The 25,289-nt window shown below is 43.9% G+C and overlaps 1 protein-coding gene across 5 annotated transcripts in view; it reads right to left on the bottom strand.

Moving 5' to 3' along the window:
- The window catches only part of LOC106561377 (FYVE, RhoGEF and PH domain-containing protein 4), a 108,445-nt gene that overhangs the window by 33,707 nt on the left and 49,449 nt on the right, over positions 1-25,289 (bottom strand). For 3 of the 5 annotated variants that reach the window (XR_006757071.2, XM_014125258.3, XM_014125259.3), the window contains exon 2: positions 1,690-1,845. Coding sequence is in view for 1 of the 5 variants with exons in the window: in XM_014125258.3 (XP_013980733.3) it covers positions 1,690-1,845 (156 nt within the window). In the remaining 4 variants the exon portion in view is untranslated. Of the gene's footprint in view, positions 1-1,689; positions 1,846-9,500; positions 9,577-18,210; positions 18,983-25,289 lie in introns of those variants that run through there. The other 2 variants (XM_045688333.2, XM_014125260.3) reach the window with 2 other exon arrangements.

Here is a 25,289-nt window from a genome sequence, read left to right as displayed (position 1 = left end):
CAAACAAACCCCACAAATTCTGAAAAACTCCAAGCATTGATTATGCAAGAATGGGCTGCCATCAGTCAGGATGTGGCCCAGAAGTTAATTGACAGCATGCCAGGGCGGATTGCAGAGGTCTTGAAAAAGATGGGTCAACACTGCAAATATTGACTCTTTGCATAAACTTCATGTAATTGTCAATAAAAGCCATTGACATTTATGAAATGCTTGTAATTATACTTCAGTATTCCATAGTAACATCTGACAAAGATATCTAAAGACACTGAAGCAGCAAACTTTGTGGAAATTAATATTTGTGTCATTCTCAAAACATTTGGCCATGACTGTACAAAATATCTAGGTGAAATAGAGGAGAGGCGTTGTGCCATGAGGTGTTGCTGTATCGGTTTTTTTAAACCAGGTTTGCTGTTCATTTGAGCAATATGCAATAATGGCTCTATATAATACTGTACGCTTTCTTGAGTTTGTTGTGGATTTGGGGACTGTGAAAAGACCCCTTGTGGCATGTCTGGTGGGATAGTGTGTGTGTCAGAGCTGTGCGTAAGTTGACTATGCAAACAATTTGAAATTTCCAACACATTAATGTTTCTAACTCAAGAAGTGATGCAGGTCAGTCTCTCCTCAAGTCTTAGCCAAGAGAGACTTGCATGCATAGTATTTATATCAGCCCTCTGATTACAATGAAGAGCAAGACGTGCCGCTGTTTTGGGCCAGCTGCAGCGAAGACATACAAATCATTAAAATCCAGACGGAAATATTTACACAAGAAGCAACCTAATATCACACAGTCAAACTCTCAGTCATTTAGTAAGTTCACCATTCTGCCGTTCTCACTGTTAAACATCGCACAGTGTTCAACACAAGGTCTTTCTTGCAGTACTTTACCATATGAAGACTGGACGATAATCAAGATAAGATAAAACTAGAGTCTGCAGGCCATGCAGGCTCTATGGAGTGTGGTGTCAGAAAAGCACAGCATCTCTTTATTATGGACAGACCTCTCCCTATCTTTACAACAATTGAATGTATATGTTTTGACCATGACAGTTTACAAACATTAGTTTTCTCAATGACAGGTTATGGTTAATAATATCAAAGACTGCACTGAAATCTAACAGTACAGCTCCCACAATCGTCTTTTTATCAATTTCTTTCAACCAATTATCAGTCATTTGGGTCAGTGCAGTACATGTTGAGTGCCCTTCTCTATAAGCATGCTGAAAGTCTGTTGTCAATTTGTTTACAGAGAAATGGCATTGTATTTGGTCAAACAATTTCTTTCCCAACAGTTGGCTAAGAGCTGGAACCAAGCTGACAGGTATGCTGATAGAACCTGTAAAGACCGCTTTCCCTCCAGGTCTGAGACTCAGATTAAAGATATGACAAATACGGTGCCATGGGAATTGAACGGCTGGAATTTAGCTAACATTGGAATTCAGAGGAATTGATTTCTATTTGAATTCTAAGACTGACCTGGAATTTGAATTAAATTAAATTGAATTTACAGGGAGAGAGAATTGAATTTGTGGAATTGACCCCAACCCTGGTTGGTACTAACAACACCAGGGTCATGGGTTCGATTACAACTGGGGTCACATATTCTAAAGTGTATGAAGTCACTATTGTAAGTCGGTTTGGATAAAACTGTCTGCTAAATGTCCTATTAAACAGCATTATCATCAGTACCTTGTGGTTTGGGCTGCAGTAAGGGCCTGCTGGCCAAGCCTCTTCCATTGACACCCCTCCTGCTCTTCTCACTGGGACTCTTCCCACACAGACCTGTCCGACTGACTCTCGTACTGCGGGGGCCGCTGCCGCGTTCACTGGGGCTGCTGCTTAGAGCTGGAACAGAGAGAGAGAGCGCGAAGGAGAGGAAGAGAGAGCAAAGAGGAACGGTTATATTCCAAACTCTCAACAACACTCATTTGGCCACAGTGTTGCGTATGAGCAGATTAAGTGTTGCTCCAGCTAATCCTCACAGAATATCCCCCACTGCCCCTTGCTTGCAATGATTGTATTCCACTTCACTATATTCTCCTCCATCATTTGACTATTCATTTGGCCGTTTGGCCCATGGCTGCAGGTACAAAAACACATATCACACAAATGGCCTGAAGCAAAACATTGGAGTCTCCATGTAGTTCATTATCAGCAGCACTGAGCCTAGTCTAACCAGCTGGTGACCGATGGTCCAGCTTCACTCCAGTGTTTAACTGACAGACAGAGAGACAGATAGGATGACAGGGCTGTTGACAGCAAGGAACTGTTGACAGCAAGGCTACCACCCCATAGTCTGCTCTACACACTATGCACAGCCATACCTATTAAGGTAAAACCACCATACATGGCACCATGTCACTGAGGCCAAGCAGGAGGTATTGTTACATTATAGAGACATAAAGAGCTTTAGCACTCTGGGTAGTCTCCATTAAGAGCAGTCATGTACACTGATCAAAAATATAAACGCAACATGTAAAGTGCTGGTCCCGTGTTTCATGAGCTGAAATAAAAGATACCAGAAATGTTCCATACACATCAGAAGCTTATTTCTTGCACATTTTGTACACTAATTTGTTTACTCCCCTGTTAGTGAGGATTTCTCATTTGCCAAGATAATCCATCCACCTAACAGGTGTGGCATATCAAGAAGCTGATTAAACAGCATGATCATTATACAGGTGCACCTTGTGCTGGGGACAATAAAAGGCCACTCTGAAATGTGCAGTTTTGTCACACAACACAATGCCACAGATGTCTCAAGTTTTGAGGGAGCGAGCAATTTGCATGCTGACTGCAGGAATGTCCACCAGAGCTGAATATTCATTTCTCTACCATAAGCTGCTTCCAACGTCACAACCACAGACCACGTGTAACTATGCCAGCCCAGGACTTCCACATTCGGCTTCTTCCCTTGCGGAATCGTCTGAGACCAGCCATCCTGACAGCTGATGAAACTGTTGGTTTGCACAACTGAAATATTTCTGCACAAACTGTCAGAAACCGTCTCAGGGAAACTCATCTGCATGCTCGTTGTCCTCACCAGGGTCTTGACCTGACTGCAGTTCGGTGTCACACAGATATTCCGTGACGAGATCCTGAGGCCTATTATTGTGCCATTCATCCGCCGTCATCACCTCATGTTTCAGCATGATAATGCACTGCTCCATGTCAAGGATCTATACGCAATTCCTGGAAGCTGAAAATGTACCACTTATTCCATGGCCTGCTTACTCACCAGACATGTCACCCATTGAGCAAGTTTGGGATGCTCTGGATAGCCGTGTACGTCATAATCAATGTGTAACATTGTCCATTTGCCCTGAGAGGCTGTCCATTCACTAGCGCTGCAGAGCCTGCATTACTGCATGTGATGATACAAGCTAATTTTCTCATTCGCTCCATGATCAGTAAGTCTACAGAGAAGACAGGATGAGTTCAATGAAGTCCCATCCCAGTAGAATGAATAAATGAAATGTGACCTAAATAACTTTAATAAACTCAATCTCTTCAATCTTAAAAATAGATAACTGTTCCTCTTTGCTCAAAAAGTATCATACTTTTTATAGCGTACCTTCAACTCACCATACCGCTATAAAAAAGTATGACTCACTCATCATAACAAGGAAGAATCTCCTGTGGCATTCTACACTCTTAGAAAAAAGGTTTCCAAAAGGTTTCCGTAGGAGAACCCCTTTTGGTTCCAGGTAGAACCCTTTTTGGTTCCAGGTAGAACTATTTTGGGTTCCATGTAGAACCCTCTGTGGAAAGGGTTCTACATGGAACTCAAAAGGGTTCTTTCTACCTGGAACCAAAAAGGGTTCATCAAAGGGTTCACCTATGGGGACAGCCGAAGAACCCTTTTAGGTTTTAGACAGCACCTTTAACTCCCAGAATGTATACATGGTGCTGTACACTGAGTATATAAAACAATAAGAACACCTTCCCAATATAGCGTTTGAACCACCCCCTCTCGCCTTTTCCCCCCAGAACAGCCTCAATTCGTCGAGGTGTCGATAAGTGATCCACAGGGATGCTGACCCATGTTGACTCCAATGCTTCCCACAGTTGGGTCAAGTTGGCTGGATGTCCGTTGGGTGGTGGATCAATCTTGATACACACGGGAAACTGTTTAGCGTGAAAAACCCAGCAGTGTTGCAGTTCTTGATACAAACCGATGCGCCTGGTACCTACTACCATACCCCGTTCAAAGGCACTTAAATCTTTTGTCTTGCCCATTCACCCTTTGAATGGCACACATACACAATCCATGTCTCAATTGTCTCAAGGCTTACAAATCCTTCTTTAACCGGTCTCCTCCCCTTCATTTACACTGATTGAAGTGGATTTAACAAGTGACATCAGTGAGGGATCATAGCTTTCACCTGGATTCACCTGGTCAGTCTGTCATGGAAAGAGCAGGTGTTCTTAATGTTTCGTACACTCTAGCTATTTTTACAGCTCCGCTTCAATTACAGACAACACAGGCTTTTACAAGGAATGGTCTAGTAGTGACTGAGTTGGAAAGTCTCACGATCTGCTGGGGCGACTTTCTAAACATGGCCTAAGTTTTGTGGATAATTATAGAGCTGGCCTCAAGAACTCGGCTGATTAAATGCTTGACATCATCTGCAATCACTTTAAAGGGGAAATGTACAACATGTTTTGGTCCATATAACCAAAATCAAGGCTCCACTTCAAGTCGCCAAGCGGACCATGTATGTTAGTGATTGTAGAGAGTCAGTGACACCCTCTATAGTACATCTCCAGAGGTTATTATTAACATGTCAAACACCCTGTCATTCTGGTGTAAAACAGCTACATGTTTTCACTCACAGTGAAATGCAGACCCTCTCCACAACAGAGCAGCCAGTGTGTGGCTCTAGGTGTACTGTATGTCACGGATGTAAACACCTGTGGCGTGTATGGACCTCTGGCCCTACCTGTTTCTGTTGTCTCTGAGTTGAAGTAGGATGAAGTTCTCCTCTAGGATGCCTCACCCCCAAATCTAACTTTAAAGGGGCAATCTGCGACAGCTACGTCCATTTTTTTATCTTTTAAATCAATGATATATACCCACTGATTCTTGAATAGAATTCATAAATGACTCATGAGCTTAGTTCAACTGTCGTACCTCATCAGAACCCAAAATATGTTTGTTTTACTCCCTTGTTTGTAAACAATGTAATTGTAAATAAACACTGTATGGCCTTCAAACTTGGTTAATAAAATTAGAATTGTGTTATCATGGATGGGCAGTTCTTGCATCCATAGCTCTGTCTATGAATTTGAGAGTGGTTACATTTTTCCAGGCCCATCCCTCAGCTGTATACCCAAACAGTGGCTAGGTGACGACTTTGTTATTGTTTGAACTGCAGATCTCCTCTTTAAAGCTGGAATCCTTCACTGTGAAACAGCCACGTCCGTTTGCGATATTACAACAAAGAAGTTACTGAAAACAAACCCATTTTTTCCCCTTTGGACAACAGAAGAACACAATATGTACTGCAATTTATTGACCATGCTGAGATGCTCCTCAGCTCTGCAACTAAACAATACCACCAGTGGATCTGTTTCCCCTACTGCAGATTCCATCTGTAAACATTACGGAGGTGGAAATACACACACACACACACACACACACACACACACACACACACACACACACACACACACACACACACACACACACACACACACACACACACACACACACACACACACACACCTGGCCTCCTCATGTTAAAAGCGGCCCGCCACAGACCCCCATGCAAATTAGCAGCCAGCGTCCTGTTAAATCAAAGCATGTGGACATTAAGTTGTTATGGAGCACAAAGAGACCCTTTCTGGGTTATTTCAGAGACATATTTCATTCTCTTCCTCTTTGAGCTCCACCGGGGAGAAGGGGAGTTAGTTCTGTGGCAGATGGAAACATGGCTTCTGTGTGACAACCTTGTGGGAGATGGGCCCATTGAAACAGCCTCAGGTCTGAATGGTCATGTTCTATCTGACAAGGTACCAAACAACACCAGACCAAGCCAACGTTTTTGCCATTTCTATATCACACTATTAGCACAGTAAATTGAATCAACTCCTTTCCTCTTCTCTTTAATATTAATGTCAGTCTTCTGATGCAAAATGAAAACTGTATTAGCCTACATCAGTTACCCTAATTGCATGTTTGCAAGGTGGGTTCTGAGCCTGGGGTACAGGGCAGAACAGGATTCTGTGAAAACTGGAAAGTGAGCAAATATTGAGAATCCACAGCTAAATCAAATAGTGAATAGTGAATAGTGAATGCAGAGTTCAGGTGAACACAATCCCACCTGAGGCTCTGTCCTTGATTTACACTGTGGGAGACCTGCTACCATGGCAACTGGCCCGAACCGTCCCAAGACTACATTATATTTTACTATTGGGCAGGCAGGGAGAACTAGTCTGAGGGCATTCACTTGCTTCAAAATCATTTTAGACCGACTCAAGTGGAAATCATGGCATTCGTTTCTCAGCCAGTCAAGACAGTCAAGAGTAAATCCTCAAGAATTATCCAATGAATATGATCAGACATTTATCTAGCATTTATCAAAATAATAGCATATAAATTGTTTCATATGACACATAATAAAAACATTCTCCCCAGTATTGAACTCTATCACTTTATTGCAAGGCAGAGAACTGAAAATAGACCAAATACTCTGTCCTCTTGGTCTTTCATGACATGTCAACAGAGAAGAGGAGGATAATAGTGAGGAAGATCAGTTTGTGTGTTAAATCCCCCAGTGTACTGCTGGTGCTACTAAAGATATCGCTTCCTTTTAGAAGACCCCTCCCTCCCTGTCCTCCCTGTCAGAATTTCCGACTTGTTGGATGAACGCTCAAAACATGTTTTCCCGTCTGAGCCCAGTTGTCTTGAAAGCACTGAAGTCTGAGATTTCAGAGTTACGAGTTGTCTTGAACGCACCGAGACACACAAGAATGCATGTTTACCAATACCACCAGGCTCAGAGAGAAGGATAAAGGAATGCATCAATTTAACAAAACCACTTCTCTCCGTAATCAGAGAGAAGAGCAGCGCATCCATACCCATTACCTCACAGAGAGAGAGGGAAAATAACAGGAGAGACCAACCACGATGCCTCTTGGAATATACAGTATCTTGTTTTTAAGTGGATGCTTGAAAAGGCTGTATCTAATTTGTGGTATAACAGTATCTACTTCTAAGTGACATGATCATTTTCTTTCCAGTCATTTCTTTCCTTAGTTCAATAGATATGCATACATACCATAGTTAAGTAGATATACTGTATGTAAAGGTAATGAATGCCACAGTCTTTACTGTTTGTTGCTCTAGGGCAATTCTACGCTGACACAGATATTTTACAAAAACACATTTTCTTGAAGAACAGTGCAAATGCAAAGTTTGTGCTGTCATTCTGTTACAAAGCTTTGCATCTGTTACCAAACTGTGTCACTCTGTTACTGTGTAAATGGTACAATTTTCAGTGGAAATTGTTCAAAGTAGTCATTGTGCATAGAGTTGTATGGTTTGTTTAACTTTGCAATCATTGGTTTTTGTTTGACATATATTTGCAAGTGAAAACTGAGTCTCAGTGTCACGGTTACTGTGAAATTGCCCTGTAGAACATGTTCCTCAACTATTCATTAAAGGCATTCAGCCTGGGGTGAGTCTGTGTGACAAGTAACGGCCTTCACACCCCCTTAAGGGTTCTGACATCACACAGAGTACCTGACCTGTTACATAAACCACTGATCACCTACCTACCTACCTACCTACCTACCTACCTACCTACCTACCTACCTACCTACCTACCTACCTACCTACCTACCTACCTACCTACCTACCTACCTACCTACCTACCTACCTACCTACCTACCTACCTACCTACCTACCTACCTACCTACCTACCTACCTACCTACCTATCTATCTAACTCACTTACTAATCCTGAGGCAACATGTGTCACGATTCTCAAGCGAGAACTGTGAGTAAAAACAATAGGCACACCTGTATGTCTCCACCCAGTCAGTCACCTAGTACCCTGAGACATAAGAGAGGGAGTGTCTGAGAACAACTCTGAGACTGAGCTTCAGACTGTATCTTCAGACTATATCTTCAAACTAGGATCTAAGTTACAGCTTTTACTTCTAACCAAAATAGACCAGAGAACTGTGCCCAAGGGGTCACATTACTCTCATCACACAGAATATCCCACAGTGTATAACAAACTCTGCCTGGGATTCAAAATGGGTGGTATGGGAATTTCTCATGGTGATTTCCAGTTAGGAGCACGGATGTATGACGTAACATACAAGAAAAATGGAAGGGATTTAGATGTGAAAGTGAATAGATCCACAACATACGAGTAAATATATCAACAATTCAAAACTGGTCCTTGGACCTGCAATTACGAAATACTGTGACCATAACATTACTTGATATCATTATCTGATACTTTCAGTGCAAATGCCAACAGCTGTGGGAATTGTCCAACTCCAGGAAGCCTCAAAACAACATGACAATATGTTGCTAAATCTTCAATAGAACCACAGAATCAACACTATCTGAACCCCCTGTGAAAAGCTGATTATATTTCCCACTGGGCAAAAAATGGTTGAATCAACGTTGCTTCCACATCATTAAAACATTTTAATAATACAAAACATGATGATGTTTAATCAATGTGAAAACCGATTACATTTGCAAAAAGTCATCAACGTAAGAGGATTTAGTATTTTTTTTAGCCCAACTTTGAAATATATATTTTTGTTGATTTCATGTTGAATTCACGTTAGTTGACAACTTAACCAAATGTAAATAGAAAATAGACGTTTAACTGATGTCTGTGCCCAGTGGGTTGTGTCTCAGTGAAAAAGGAAAACGTGAGTACTACACATAATGAATGACCATGCTGTGCAGTACAGAGTCAGAGAGAGTCTGAGGGAACATAGGAGTAGGTGAGAACATCTCTTAGAACGTTCTTGGAGTGGTCTAGTCTCTGCTAGGTTCCTAGGGCTGGACGATACTTTCAAAATATCATATCCTATATGTTTCAATTTTAGACTTTATTTTAGAATAAAGTTTTAAATATGTTTTATGATTAGTGCATGACCCTAGAATGGCAACACATAAATTCTAAGTGGTTTTTATGGTCTTTCATCATTCTGATGGTTTTATACTCAACCTAAAATAGGACAAATCTGAAAGTGAAGTAGTCCAATTTATAGAATGTTTTATTTAATTTAGCTCTGTATCAAAATATTGTTATGGGCGGTATTGTAAATATCCATCCCGGTACATGGAGCCATACTGGGATAGTGGTATTCATGATATATTGCCCTAGTCTCTACATCTGCATCTAAAAACAGACCCAACCACACTGTATATCAACCACAATACCACATTCATCTAAGAAAACAGAGACAAATGTGAGAGAGGAGGGGAAGAGCTGAAGCACTGACATAACAGGAGAATAAACTCACCCAAAACCTCTTCTACAGAGTAGTAGGAAATCCTTACAGGACTGACAAGGCAGCTCAAGCAGGAGTAATAGGGAAAGTAACACACAATCTTCCCAGGTAGGCAGACAGGCACTGCACCTAAGAGCTAAGTGACTCAGCTCAGTGGAGAAACTCACCAATGGGAAGACTCCTCCCTCCCTCCCTCCCTCCCTCACTCACTCACTCACTCACTCACTCACTCACTCACTCACTCACTCACTCACTCACTCACTCACTCACTCACTCACTCACTCACTCACTCCTCCCTCCCTCCCTCCCTCCCTCCCTCACTCCCTCCCTCCCTCACTCCCTCCCTCACTCCCTCACTCACTCACTCCCTCCCTCACTCACTCACTCACTCACTCACTCCCTCCCTCCCTCCCTCACTCACTCACTCACTCCCTCCCTCACTCCCTCCCTCACTCCCTCACTCCCTCCCTCACTCCCTCCCTCACTCCCTCCCTCCCTCACTCACTCCCTCACTCCCTCCCTACCTCACTCACTCCCTCACTCCCTCACTCCCTCACTCCCTCACTCCCTCCCTCACTCCCTCACTCCCTCCCTCCCTCACTCCCTCCCTCCCTCCCTCCCTCACTCCCTCCCTCCCTCCCTCCCTCACTCCCTCCCTCACTCCCTCCCTCACTCCCTCCCTCCCTCCCTCCATCCCCCTTCTCCCTCAGAACAACCAGAGGGACAACACACAGAGACAGTACATAGCACACCAACACACAAGTCCAAACACACACAAGCACAAAGGCACACGTCACACACTTCACCTTAGCACTATCCTTGCGGTGATCTGAGGGAACCAAGGGTGAATTGGCTCTGAAAGGATGTGTAATTCAATTACATGTAATAGAATGTGCTGAATTAGAATGAGATGAGAGAGTTGATGAACATTCAGCAGCCCAAAGCCGTTTACAATAAGAACTAATCAACTTCAGAAACACCTTTACTGACATACCACACTCAGCCTTAATAAGTAGACTACATGGAGGGACGTGTAATGTAGATTTATAGAACCATGGTCCAATCCAATTCCATCAGGATTTAAGTGGTCATATCTTGATTCTTATAGCAGGGATGGGCAACATTGATGGGGGTGGGGGCCACCATTTTTTAAAATTCATTTTGAGGGAGCGCAGTGGCTAGCGGGTCTGTGTACCCACATCCATACCCACACATGCAAAATTGCACCTCGAGTATTCTGCTATTCTAACTCTCAACAGTAAGTTGAGACCAGTGGAGGCTGCTGAGGGGAGGACGGCTTATAATAATGGCTGGAACGGCGCAAATGGCATCAAACACCTGGAAACCATTAACACAAGCCGGTTCTCCCTAATTAAGGTGTAATCAACCTCCGGTGGTTGAGTCCCCGACTGACCGGGGGGGGGGGGGAGAAATTGATCCATGGGCCTACAAAAGGTGGGGCGTTGCCCACCCCTGAAATATAGCAAGGATTACAGCAGTTAGCCACAAATAAAGAAAGTATACCTTCTTGAGTCATACACTAAAACAACCTCCCATAAAACTATGCACACACACCTTTCACATAAACCTCATTAAAGTGTTTACGAAATTCCTCACCCTCCTTTTGCTGATCTCATTTGTTTTAATCTTGTTATGAAAGTAAAAATCCCCTTTTCAGTCTCTCTTTCTGAGGCGGTCTGTACACACAGCACGAGGACAGAGACGGTGAGAGACGAGACTGCTACTCTCCTGAACACTCCTTCTGTCACAGCTGGGTCCCACTCTCTAACTGTAGCCTAGTGTAGGTTTCTGTCAGTCTGTCCACCTCCCCATACAAACATTTACACTCTCTAACTGTAGCCTAGTGTAGGTTTCTGTCGGTCTGTCCACCTCCCCATACAAACATTTACACTCTCTAACTGTAGCCTAGTGTAGGTTTCTGTCGGTCTGTCCACCTCCCCATACAAACATTTACACTCTCTAACTGTAGCCTAGTGTAGGTTTCTGTCGGTCTGTCCACCTCCCCATACAAACATTTACACACACAGCCCTTAGTTACTACAGCATTTCTCCCCAGCTGAAAGCAGTATGAAGTCCAGAGTAAACGTTACAATGTCATCCAAAGATACTCACCAAGCACAACCAAGCCAAAGCACTGTAATACCTCATGGAAAGTATCAACGGAAGTGAAGAGATATAGAAGATGGCTGAGAGAGGTCTAAACTTCTGCATGGCAGTCTGTCAGTCTGTCTGTATCCCTGTCTGATAGCGATGTTTAAAGAGTTTCTTACAGCAGTGTAACGGTCCAGTATGTCAGGTTTCAGCTGCTGACAGTCAGAACCTATAGCACAGGAAACCAGCCTTCTATTCTAACACACACGTACATGTAGGGTCTAACCCACCTACTGTTCTGTGTGTATGAATATACATTTTAAATGACCAAACACACACACACGCACACACGCACACACACACACACACACACACACACACACACACACACACACACACACACACACACACACACACACACACACACACACACACACACACACACACACACACACACACACACACACACACACACACACACACACACACACACACACACACACACACGGAGGGTATGGGAGGCATTTCCTTCTATAACTTAACCAGTCTGACCAGTAGGGATTCAACTCTGCAGGTCTCTTCGCATGCTTTCTTAATGCAAGACTTTACAGTTTTTACCCCAGACAGTAGGCCTACCGTTATACCCCAGACAGATACCCCAGACAGTAGGCCTACCGTTATACCCCAGACAGTAGGTCTACCGTTATACCCCAGACAGTAGGTCTACCGTTATACCCCAGACAGTAGGCCTACCGTTATACCCCAGACAGTAGGTCTACCGTTATACCCCAGACAGTAGGTCTACCGTTATACCCCAGACAGTAGGCCTACCGTTATACCCCAGACAGTAGGTCTACCGTTATACCCCAGACAGTAGGTCTACCGTTATACCCCAGACAGTAGGTCTACCGTTATACCCCAGACAGTAGGTCTACCGTTATACCCCAGACAGTAGGTCTACCGTTATACCCCAGACAGTAGGTCTACCGTTATACCCCAGACAGTAGGTCTACCGTTATACCCCAGACAGTAGGTCTACCGTTATACCCCGGACAGTAGGTCTACCGTTATACCCCGGACAGTAGGTCTACCGTTATACCCCGGACAGTAGGTCTACCGTTATACCCCGGACAGTAGGTCTACCGTTATACCCCAGACAGTAGGTCTACCGTTATACCCCAGACAGTAGGTCTACCGTTATACCCCAGACAGTAGGCCTACCGTTATACCCCGGACAGTAGGTCTACCGTTATACCCCAGACAGTAGGCCTACCGTTATACCCCAGACAGTAGGTCTACCGTTATACCCCAGACAGTAGGTCTACCGTTATACCCCAGACAGTAGGCCTACCGTTATACCCCAGACAGTAGGTCTACCGTTATACCCCAGACAGTAGGCCTACCGTTATACCCCAGACAGTAGGTCTACCGTTATACCCCAGACAGTAGGCCTACCGTTATACCCCAGACAGTAGGTCTACCGTTATACCCCAGACAGTAGGTCTACCGTTATACCCCAGACAGTAGGTCTACCGTTATACCCCAGACAGTAGGTCTACCGTTATACCCCAGACAGTAGGCCTACCGTTATACCCCAGACAGTAGGCCTACCGTTATACCCCAGACAGTAGGTCTACCGTTATACCCCAGACAGTAGGTCTACCGTTATACCCCAGACAGTAGGTCTACCGTTATACCCCAGACAGTAGGTCTACCGTTATACCCCAGACAGTAGGTCTACCGTTATACCCCAGACAGTAGGTCTACAGTTATACCCCAGACAGTAGGTCTACCGTTATACCCCAGACAGTAGGTCTACCGTTATACCCCAGACAGTAGGTCTACAGTTATACCCCAGACAGTAGGCCTACCGTTATACCCCGGACAGTAGGTCTACCGTTATACCCCAGACAGTAGGCCTACCGTTATACCCCAGACAGTAGGTCTACCGTTATACCCCAGACAGTAGGTCTACCGTTATACCCCAGACAGTAGGTCTACCGTTATACCCCAGACAGTAGGTCTACCGTTATACCCCAGACAGTAGGTCTACCGTTATACCCCAGACAGTAGGTCTACCGTTATACCCCAGACAGTAGGTCTACCGTTATACCCCAGACAGTAGGTCTACCGTTATACCCCAGACAGTAGGTCTACCGTTATACCCCAGACAGTAGGTCTACCGTTATACCTCTAGGTACCCATTCTGTACATTTTGATCCATCCCTAAAGCAACTTCACCAACAGCTGACTGTCTGACTTGTTGTCCTTCTTACTGAGATTGCAGTGCATGTATAAATGTTAGGCCTGTCAAACGATAAAACAAAATGTATGAGTTAATTGCACGATTTGCTGTCATTAATCACAATTAATTGCTAAATCTGAATTTGCTCAAATTGAGAAGTAATTTAAGATTTTTTTTTACAAAAGGCATAACAAGAATAATAACTGCTTGATTTTGTCCAAAGTAATGGTTAGCAAAATCAGGTAAATTGATAAAGCACACTTTCTTTAACCTAAATGTCAACTTTTTTGGACATTGCATCGTTGTTGTTACCTGTATAGATTATGTTTTTTTTTATGTTTTCAGTGTACTTTGAACAGTTTCAGACAATAAACTACAAATAAAAAAGACAGCACTAAAATTACAAAAAGTTAACTTGACAGTCCTAATAAATGTAGCTACTTGGCTCAGCTTCTCTGGAGAAATGGAGACTTAGCAAATCTGCTGTAGTGAAAAGGAAACCAGTATCCAGTAATGCAGTTACAGACGGAATTCCCTGAGACACTGAGGCCAGAGGATCCACAACAACACAGAGAGACAGACAGGAGGATTTACAGTAAGGCCTAGGATTAAACGGCTGTGTTGAACCACCCAGACTTTCTTTAGATTAACCCTCCCCTCATACACATCCCAATTTTAGATTATAGGCTACCCCCTCTGAGGCTGGGCACTGGGGAAAACTAGGAGAGAGGGAGAGAGAGAGAAAGGGAGAGAGTGGGGGGAATAAGCACAGAGCAAAAAGAGAAATACAGTTGAAAGAGGAAAAGGACAGATGAAAGGGAGGAAGCAGACTGGTGGATGAGAAGAGAGGGAGGAGGGTAGACGGATAAAGAGAGAAAATGTGGCACAGAAAGGAGAGACTCATTCATCATTACTGCTCTAAGCGACACACACACACACACACACACACACACACACACACACACACACACACACACACACACACACACACACACACACACACACACACACACACACACACACACATGAAAATAGAACAGCAGAGAGAGAGACACACGGCCTCCTTCAGACCCTGCCTGTGAACCTGTGTGCTGCTGAGGGGAGCGTTTCTCCAGCCCAGAATGCACTGCCCTCTGCATCTCATCTGGATGGGACCATATTCATCTTTTCATTGTATTACTTTCACTTTCTCTCTGCCCTAAATTGACATGAACCTAAATATAAAAATATACCTGAGCTGTGAACATGCTGTAGGACACTTTCTGATAACTGAGACCACAAAGACTGCGAGCAGCCAACCTAGTGTAGCAAAGTTAGAATGTGTGTGGTGACACATATGTAGGGCATCCTCACTAGGGCCAGCTAATACACTCACCAGAGCCATTTCATATGCATATCAAATATTAAAGAGAAAAACAGACACACTACCTAGTAAATAATGATAGGCAGACACGGACGCACACACACACACACACGCGGACGCGCGCGCGCGCGCACACACACACACACACACACACACACACACACACACACACACACACACACACACACACACACACACACACACACACACACACACACACACACGGAAGAGTAAGCGCACACAGGCAAAATGTTCTGATCTTTCTTAATTTTAACCACAAGCAGCACCCACTTCCCAAAGTTTGCTGTTACAACAGTGACAGTCAGGATGGGTGTTTAGGGGAAGAGTGGACATGCTTAGTGTGGGGCCATGGGGGTGGGGGGGTGTGTATGATATCCTGGTGCAGGGATTAAAGCAAAGGGCTTTCTCCACCCACCATCTGGACTCCTCATGACATGCTTGCCTGCTGTTCTCTCTCTCTCTCTCACACACACACACACACACACACACACACACACACACACACACACACACACACACACACACACACACACACACACACACACACACACACACACACACACACACACACACACACACACACACACACACACACACACACACACACACACACTTATTGTTTCCCTAAGAGCGGGCTGTGTTACCAAAGCAGCCATGAAAACACACCTACCACAGGGTGAGAAGGACAAAGACAGGCAACTCAACATGTCCAATGATGCTTCACTGTGGGGGCAATGTCCGGCAACGGCTCTAACCCCAAACTTCCTCTTCCTGTCACTGCACTTCCTGTTTTTCAGTTCCTTGTTCCTGAGTAGGTGAGTAGGTGTGTCCAAACTTATGACTGCGTCTGGGGAACTGTTGTTGTGGGGGGTAAGTGCCTTGCTCAAGGGCACAACGGCAGGCAATGGCATCTAGGATTTGATACCAGAACTGGCGACCCTCCGGTTGCTGGCTCGCCTCTCTAACCGAAAGGCAAACCTGCCGACATCTACCTCCCGTTGTGTTATTGTGTGTGCGCGCACACTCCATTCATTTCTAGTGCCGTACACTCATCATGTCCCTGCAGTGAGAGGACACTGGCCCTGATTCCATATACCCATTTCAAAACATTTAATACATGGGGAATAATACATGCAGCAATACAGTAATACATGTAGCAATACAATAATACATGCAGCAATACAGTAATACATGCAGCAATACAATAATACATGCAGCAATACAATAATACATGCAGCAATACAATAACACATGCAGCAGTACAATTAATACATGCAACAATACGGTTAATACATGCATCAATACGGTTAATACATGCATCAATATGGTTAATACATGCAACAATACGGTTAATACATGCATCAATACGGTTAATACATGCATCAATACGGTTAATACATGCAACAATGCGGTTAATACATGCATCAATACGGTTAATACAAGCAGCAATACAGTTAATACATGCAACAATGCGGTTAATACATGCATCAATACGGTTAATACATGCATCAATACGGTTAATACATGCAACAATACGGTTAATACATGCATCAATACGGTTAATACAAGCAGCAATACAGTTAATACATGCAGAAACACAGTTAATACATGTAGCAATACAGTTAATACATGCATCAATACGGTTAATACAAGCAGCAATACAGTTAATACATGCATCAATACGGTTAATACATGCAACAATACAGTTAATACATGCAGAAACACAGTTAATACATGTAGCAATACAAAAGTACATGCAGCAATACAGTAAAACATGCAGCAAAACAGTTAATACATGCAGCAATACATGCAGAAATACAGTAATACATGCAGTGACAGCAAATACTGTGGCTGAGCAAAGTTACTGTGTCATTGACAAGCATTATTGACAGCATCTAAACATCTCTCCACCTCTCCTCTTCTCTGACATCCCTTCACCATATAACCAAGTGGTGCTATTACACACACATACGTCAGTCCTGACAAGAGCTACTTCAGAAAAAGACAAGTTCTATATAAAGCCCTGCTACACTCTGAGAAAAAACTAACAAACATTCATCTCTTCAACTGATTCTACACCAGATGCACATGATAAACAGATCACTTGTCATCGGGCCTAAACTATACACAGGCCTAACTGTACAACTGCACTCCTGACCCCAACTGCACTGCTCTCAGTCATAAACAGAGCAAATTATTTTGGCATGAAATATTCTCTCACACAATAGGACATAACTTACAGTAAGATAACATACAGTAGGATATAACCTACAGCAAGATTTAAAACCTATAGTGGGACGTAACCTACAGTAAGACTTAACCTACAGTAGGATAGAACCTACAGTAGGACATCACCTACAGTAAGATGTAACCTACAGTAGGACATCACCTACAGTAAGATGTAACCTACAGTAGGACATAACCTTCAGTAAGACATTACCTACAGTAGGACATCACCTACAGTAAGATGTAACCTACAGTAGGACATCACCTACAGTAAGATGTAACCTACAGTAGGACATAACCTTCAGTAAGACATTACCTACAGTAGGACATCACCTACAGTAAGATGTAACCTACAGTAGGACATAACCTACAGTAAGATGTAACCTACAGTAGGACATAACCTTCAGTAAGACATTACCTACAGTAGGACATCACCTACAGTAAGATGTAACCTACAGTAGGACATAACTTTCAGTAAGACATTACCTACAGTAGGACATCACCTACAGTAAGATGTAACCTACGGTAGGACATCACCTACAGTAAGACATTACCTACAGTAGGACATAACCTTCAGTAAGACATTACCTACAGTAGGACATAACCTGCCTAAATACATGTACATCATTATGTACAGTTGCTGTTCTACATATCTACACAAAGTTACTTTTCCTCAGCAGGAAGCAATGTATTTCGGGATATATCTGACAGGGTGTGTGGGTGTTTGCAGTTATTAAAAGTAAACAATACTCAACAAAACTATCTGGACAGTTCCTGAGTAATCTCTTCTCCAATGTGGATGTGTTTCCACTGCTGCATCTCTGTACTACACTGCCTCTCCATGTCCCAGTTTGACCAGAAAAGCAGATCACAGGAAGTTAGTTAGTTTGGTCCTGTCCTACGCTGCAGGTTTCCTCATCTAGTGGTGGTTGCTGCATTACTGTGTTTGTGTTGTTTAACCTCAAGGCTCTGCCCTTCCTCCCTCCCTGTCTGTCATTGTACAACCAGTTCCCAGGACGCTGCAGGTGTAATCAGGTGTGGGAGGGGCCAGGGACAGACTGGAGTTGTGTGTGTTTGAGATAATGTGTCACTCTCTCTCTCTCTCACGTCAGGTCATCAGAGGCACGAGATCTGGTATTATCTCAATCAGGCACAAATCTAATAGCTGACCTGAACACTGCATTACAAACATGACAAACTCAACTACGGAGAGGGGAACTTGCAGATTGTAACATACTGTTTCACAGAAACATGGCTAGCTTGCGATATGCTGTCGGAGTCGGTACAGCCAATGGGATTTTCAGTGCATCGCGCCGGCAGGAATAAACATCTCTCCAGTAAGAAGAAGGGCGGAGGTGTATGTTTCATGATTAACAACTCATGGTGTAATCATAACAACATACAGGAACTCAAGTCCTTTTGTTCACCTGACCTAGAACTCCTCACAATCAAATGCAGACCGTATTATCTCCCACGAGAACTCTCCTTGGTTATTGTCACAGCCAAGTATATCCCCCCTCAAGCCGATACAAAGACGGCCCTCAAGGAACTTCAATGGACTTTATGCAAACTGGAAACCATATATCCTAAGGCTGCATTTATTGTAGTAGGGATTTTAACAAAGCAAATTTGAGAATAAGGCTACCTAAATTCTATCAGCATATCGAATGCAGTACACGAGCGAGTAACATGTTCGACCATTGCTACTCTAAATTCCACGATGCATACAAGGCCCTCCCCCGCCCTCCTTTTGGCAAATCTGACCATGACTCCATCTTGTTGCTCTCTTCCTATAGGCAGAAACTAAAACAGGAAGCGCCCGTGCTTAGGTCTATCCAACGCTGGTCTGACCAATCGGGTTTGACGCTTTAAGATTGTTTTGATCACGTGGACTGGGATATGTTCCAGGTAGCTTCAGAGAATAACATTGACGTATACGCTGACTCAGTGAGCGAGTTTATAAGGAAGTGTACAGGAGATGTTGTACCTACTATGACTATTAAAACATTCCCTAACCAGAAACCGTGGATTGATGACAGCATTCATGCTAAACTGAAAACACGTTTCACCGCATTTAATCATGGCAAGGCAACTGGGAATATGGCAGAATACAAACAGTGTAGTTATTCCCTACGTATGGCACTTAAACAGTCAAAACGTCAGTATAGAGACAAAGTGGAGTCGCAATTCAACAGCTCAAACACGAGAATGTATGTGGCAGGGTCTACAGACAATCACGGATTACAAACAGAAAACCAGCCCTGTCGCGGACATCGACGTCTTGCTTCCAGACAAACTAAACACCTTCTTGAGTAAAACATTTAAACGTGTTAACCCTCGCAAGGCTGCCGGCCCAGACGGCATCCCTAGCTGCATCCTCAGAGCATGCGCAGACCAGCGGGCTGGTGTGTTAACAGACATATTCAATCTCTCCCTATCCCAGTCTGCTGTCCCCACATGCTTCAAGATGGCCACCATTGTTCCTGTTCCAAGAAAGCAAAGGTAACTGAACTAAATGACTATCGCCCCGTAGCACTCACTTCTGTCATTATGAAGTGCTTTGAGAGACTAGTCAAGGATCATATCACCTCCACCCTACCTTTCACCCTAGACCCACTTCAATTTGCTTACCGCCCCAATAGGTCCACAGATGAAGAAATCGCCATGACACTGAACACTGCCCTAACCCATCTGGACAAGAGGAATACCTATGTAAGAATGCTGTTCATTGACTACAGCTCAGCATTCAACACCATAGTACCCTCCAAACTCATCATTAAGCTTGAGACCCTGGGTCTCGACCGCGCCCTGTGCAAAAGGGTCCTGGACTTCCTGACGGGCCGCCCCCAGGTGGTGAAGGTAGGAAACAACATCTCCATTCCACTGACCCTCAACACTGGGGCCCCACAAGGGTGCGTTCTCAGCCCCCTCCTGTACTCCCTGTTCACCCACAACTGCGTGACCATGCACGCCTCCAACTCAATCATCAAGTTTGCAGACGACACAACAGTGGTGGGCTTGATTACAAACAATGACGAGACAGCCTACAGGGAGGAGGTGAAGGCTCTCAGAGTGTGTAAAATAACCTCTCACTCAATGTCAGCAAAACAAAAGAGATGATCGTGGACTTCAGGAAACAGCAAAGGGAGCACACCCCTATCCATATCGATGGGACAGCAGTGGAGAAGGTGGAAAGTTCCTAGGTGTACATATCACCGACAAACTGAAATGGTCAGACAGTGTGGTGAAGTGTGGTGAAGACCAGACAGTGTGGTGAAGTCGTCGCAAAAACAGCTTCAATCTCAAGGCCATCAGATTGTTAAACAGCCATCACTAGCACAGAGAGGCAGCTGCCTACTTACAGACTTGATATCATTGGCCACTTTAATAAATAGAACACTAGTCACCTTAATAATGTCACTTTAAGAATGTTTACATATCTAGCATTACTCATCTCATATGTATATACTGTATACTGTGTACTTTACTATCTATTCTATACCATCTATTGTATCTTAGCCTCTCTGTCACTGCTCATCCATATATTTTATACTTATATATTCTCATCCCATTCCTTTACTAGATTGTGTGTATTAGGTTTTGTTGTGGAATTGTTGATATTTTCAGTTAGATACTGCTGCACTGTCAGATCTAGATGCACAAGCATGTCGCTACACTCGCTATACCATCTGCTAACCATGTGTATGTGACCGATACCATCTGCTAACCATGTGTATATGACCGATACCATCTGCTAACCATGTGTATATGACCGATACCATCTGCTAACCATGTGTATGTGACCGATACCATCTGCTAACCATGTGTATGTGACCGATACCATCTGCTAACCATGTGTATATGACCGATACCATCTGCTAACCATGTGTATGTGACCGATACCATCTGCTAACCATGTGTATGTGACCGATACCATCTGCTAACCATGTGTATGTGACCGATACCATCTGCTAACCATGTGTATATGACCGATACCATCTGCTAACCATGTGTATGTGACCGATACAATCTGCTAACCATGTGTATATGACCGATACCATCTGCTAACCATGTGTATGTGACCGAAACATCTGCTAACCATGTGTATATGACCGATACCATCTGCTAACCATGTGTATGTGACAGAAACATCTGCTAACCATGTGTATATGACCGATACAATCTGCTAACCATGTGTATGTGACCGATACCATCTGCTAACCATGTGTATGTGACCGATACCATCTGCTAACCATGTGTATTTGACCAATAACATTTGATTTGATTTGCGTTGTTCTACTCCATTAAAATAAAACATGAATGTCGTTAAAACCGTTTCTATCCTGATAAAATGCCACCAGAAGACAGAGAATACCATATCCATCCACAGTAAGGACATGATCATTAGTAGACAGTAAGTAACTTAGACATCGTTTGCATCACTTCTCTGCATAAACCAGGAAGTGAATTTTCATAATAGAGATAGCTAATATGCCCAGTCACATCCCTCCAATCAGAGAGTGTGTCTGCTGTTCGGGGAAGATAGGGACCAGATGAGCCCCTCTCTCGTCTCTCCAAAATAAAAACGAACAATTCTAGAGCTTTGCAAACACACACACACACACACACACACACACACACACACACACACACACACACACACACACACACACACACACACACACACACACACCACACACACACACACACACACACACACACACACACAGAGGTCATAGGCCCAGTCACATCCACATTAACATTACAGGGTGTTCAATGAACCAGTCTGGTATAACAACAAACACGGTCTCTGCAGGATGTCGAACACAGCTCTAATGAGGAACACAGTGACCTGATGAGGTGAACCTGAACGCCCCCCCTGGTAAACACTCATAACATTAGAGGGAGATGTGTCTGGGATAACATTACAGGGATTACAATCACAGCGAGAGAGTGAGAGAGGTAGAGAGAGTGAGTGAAGTAGAGAGAGCGAGAGGTAGAGAAAGAGAGAAAGACAAGACAGAGAGAAAGAGAAAGCAAGAGAGAGAAAAAGCAGGAGGGAACGAAGGAGATATAACAGGGCAGAGAACACAGGAGTCCATATCAGAGAGATCTCCAGGCTATTATCTATGCAGGTGTGAAATTAACTTCGTACTTGACGGAGAGACAGTAATGAAGATCTAACCAGACACAGGAGTGGATGAACTCTGAACACTGGGGGAAGAGATCAGTATAGGATCTGAACACTGGGGGAAGAGATCAATATAGGATCTGAACACTGGGGGAAGAGATCAGTATAGGATCTGAACACTGGGGGAAGAGATCAGTATAGGATCTGAACACTGGGGGAAGAGATCAATATAGGATCTGAATGCTGGGGGAAGAGATCAATATAGGATCTGAACACTGGGGGAAGAGATCAATATAGGATCTGAACACTGGGGGAAGAGATCAGTATAGGATCTGAACACTGGGGGAAGAGATCAATATAGGATCTGAACGCTGGGGGAAGAGATCAATATAGGATCTGAACACTGGGGGAAGAGATCAATATAGGATCTGAACACTGGGGGAAGAGATCAGTATAGGATCTGAACACTGGGGAAGAGATCAATATAGGATCTGAACACTGGGGGAAGAGATCAATATAGGATCTGAACACTGGGGGAAGAGATCACTATAGGATCTGAACACTGGGGGAAGAGATCAGTATAGGATCTGAACACTGGGGGAAGAGATCAGTATAGGATCTGAACACTGGGGGAAGAGATCAGTATAGGATCTGAACACTGGGGGAAGAGATCAATATAGGATCTGAACACTGGGGGAAGAGATCAGTATAGGATCTGAACACTGGGGAAGAGATCAGTATAGGATCTGAACACTGGGGGAAGAGATCAATATAGGATCTGAATACTGGGGGAAGAGATCAGTATAGGATCTGAACACTGGGGAAGAGATCAGTATAGGATCTGAACACTGGGGGAAGAGATCAGTATAGGATCTGAATACTGGGGGAAGAGATCAGTATAGGATCTGAACACTGGGGAAGAGATCAGTATAGGATCTGAACACTGGGGAAGAGATCCGTATAGGATCTGAACACTGGGGGAAGAGATCAGTATAGGATCTGAACACTGGGGAAGAGATCAGTGTAGGATCTGAACACTGGGGAAAGAGATCAGTATAGGATCTGAACACTGGGGGAAGAGATCAATATAGGATCTGAACACTGGGGGAAGAGATCAATATAGGATCTGAACACTGGGGGAAGAGATCAGTATAGGATCTGAACACTGGGGGAAGAGATCAGTATAGGATCTGAACACTGGGGGAAGAGATCAGTATAGGATCTGAACACTGGGGGAAGAGATCAATATAGGATCTGAACACTGGGGGAAGAGATCAGTATAGGATCTGAACACTGGGGAAGAGATCAGTATAGGATCTGAACACTGGGGGAAGAGATCAATATAGGATCTGAATACTGGGGGAAGAGATCAGTATAGGATCTGAACACTGGGGAAGAGATCAGTATAGGATCTGAACACTGGGGAAGAGATCCGTATAGGATCTGAACACTGGGGGAAGAGATCAGTATAGGATCTGAACACTGGGGGAAGAGATCAGTGTAGGATCTGAACACTGGGGAAAGAGATCAGTATAGGATCTGAACACTGGGGGAAGAGATCAGTATAGGATCTGAACACTGGGGGAAGAGATCAGTATAGGATCTGAACACTGGGGGAAGAGATCAATATAGGATCTGAATACTGGGGGAAGAGATCAGTATAGGATCTGAACACTGGGGAAGAGATCAGTATAGGATCTGAACACTGGGGAAGAGATCAGTATAGGATCTGAACACTGGGGGAAGAGATCAGTATAGGATCTGAACACTGGGGGAAGAGATCAATATAGGATCTGAACACTGCCCAGAATCCCACACTTCACATCCCACTCTCTCGCTTCCCCTCTCACCCTCCCTCCCCTCTCTCCAATCCCAGACAGACAGTGGGTGTTGGACACTTCTCTAATCAATCTGTCAGGCCTGTAGAGCCGTGACATGAGGAAACAGGCAACAGCTGTGGGATAGAGGCTCTGAAATGTGTCAATCAATATTACCAGCCATTCAGTCTTCACATCTGATTGATTCCCAATGAGCTAGTAGACCAGCCTGGCTCTCTGGCCATAAATAACCCAGATATATTACACAGACTCCATTTAGTGCTGGTTATGTGATACACTTCAATAATAGAGACTTATTGTATATTGCATGTTATAAACTGGGTGGTTCGAGCCCTGAATGCTGATTGGCTGACAGCCGTGGTGTATGAGACCATATACCATGGGTATGAAAAAAACATTTATTTTTACTGCTGTAATTACATTGGTAACCAGTTTATAATAGCAATAAGGCACCTTGGGGGTTTGTGGTATATGGCCAATATTCCACGGCTAAGGGCTGTATCCAGGCACTCCGTGTTGCGTCGTGTGTAAGCACAGCCCTTAGCCGTGGTATATTGGCCATATACCACAACCCCTTTGGCCTTATTGCTTAATAATAACAAATGGCTACAACAACAAATGCTGGTCTGTCTATTTTGGGTCTACAGTATACACACACAGCTGAAGTCTCACACTGTGTTCAGTTCAGTGAGACTGTCTGGTCACAATGCCATAGGGTGTCTCTCTATCCTCTCTCTCTTTCCCTCCTCTTTGCTCTCTCTCTCTCTGACACACACATACACGGCTGACATGACAGATGGATCGCCAGCGAATACAGGTGAATGGATGAAAATAATCCAATAAAATATCAATGAAACAGCATGTG

This window comes from Salmo salar, chromosome 10 (assembly GCF_965601325.2).
Source record: "Salmo salar chromosome 10, fSalSal1, whole genome shotgun sequence".
Classification (NCBI taxonomy): Eukaryota; Metazoa; Chordata; class Actinopteri; order Salmoniformes; family Salmonidae; genus Salmo; species Salmo salar.
This window is presented reverse-complemented; position numbering and strand designations above follow the sequence as displayed.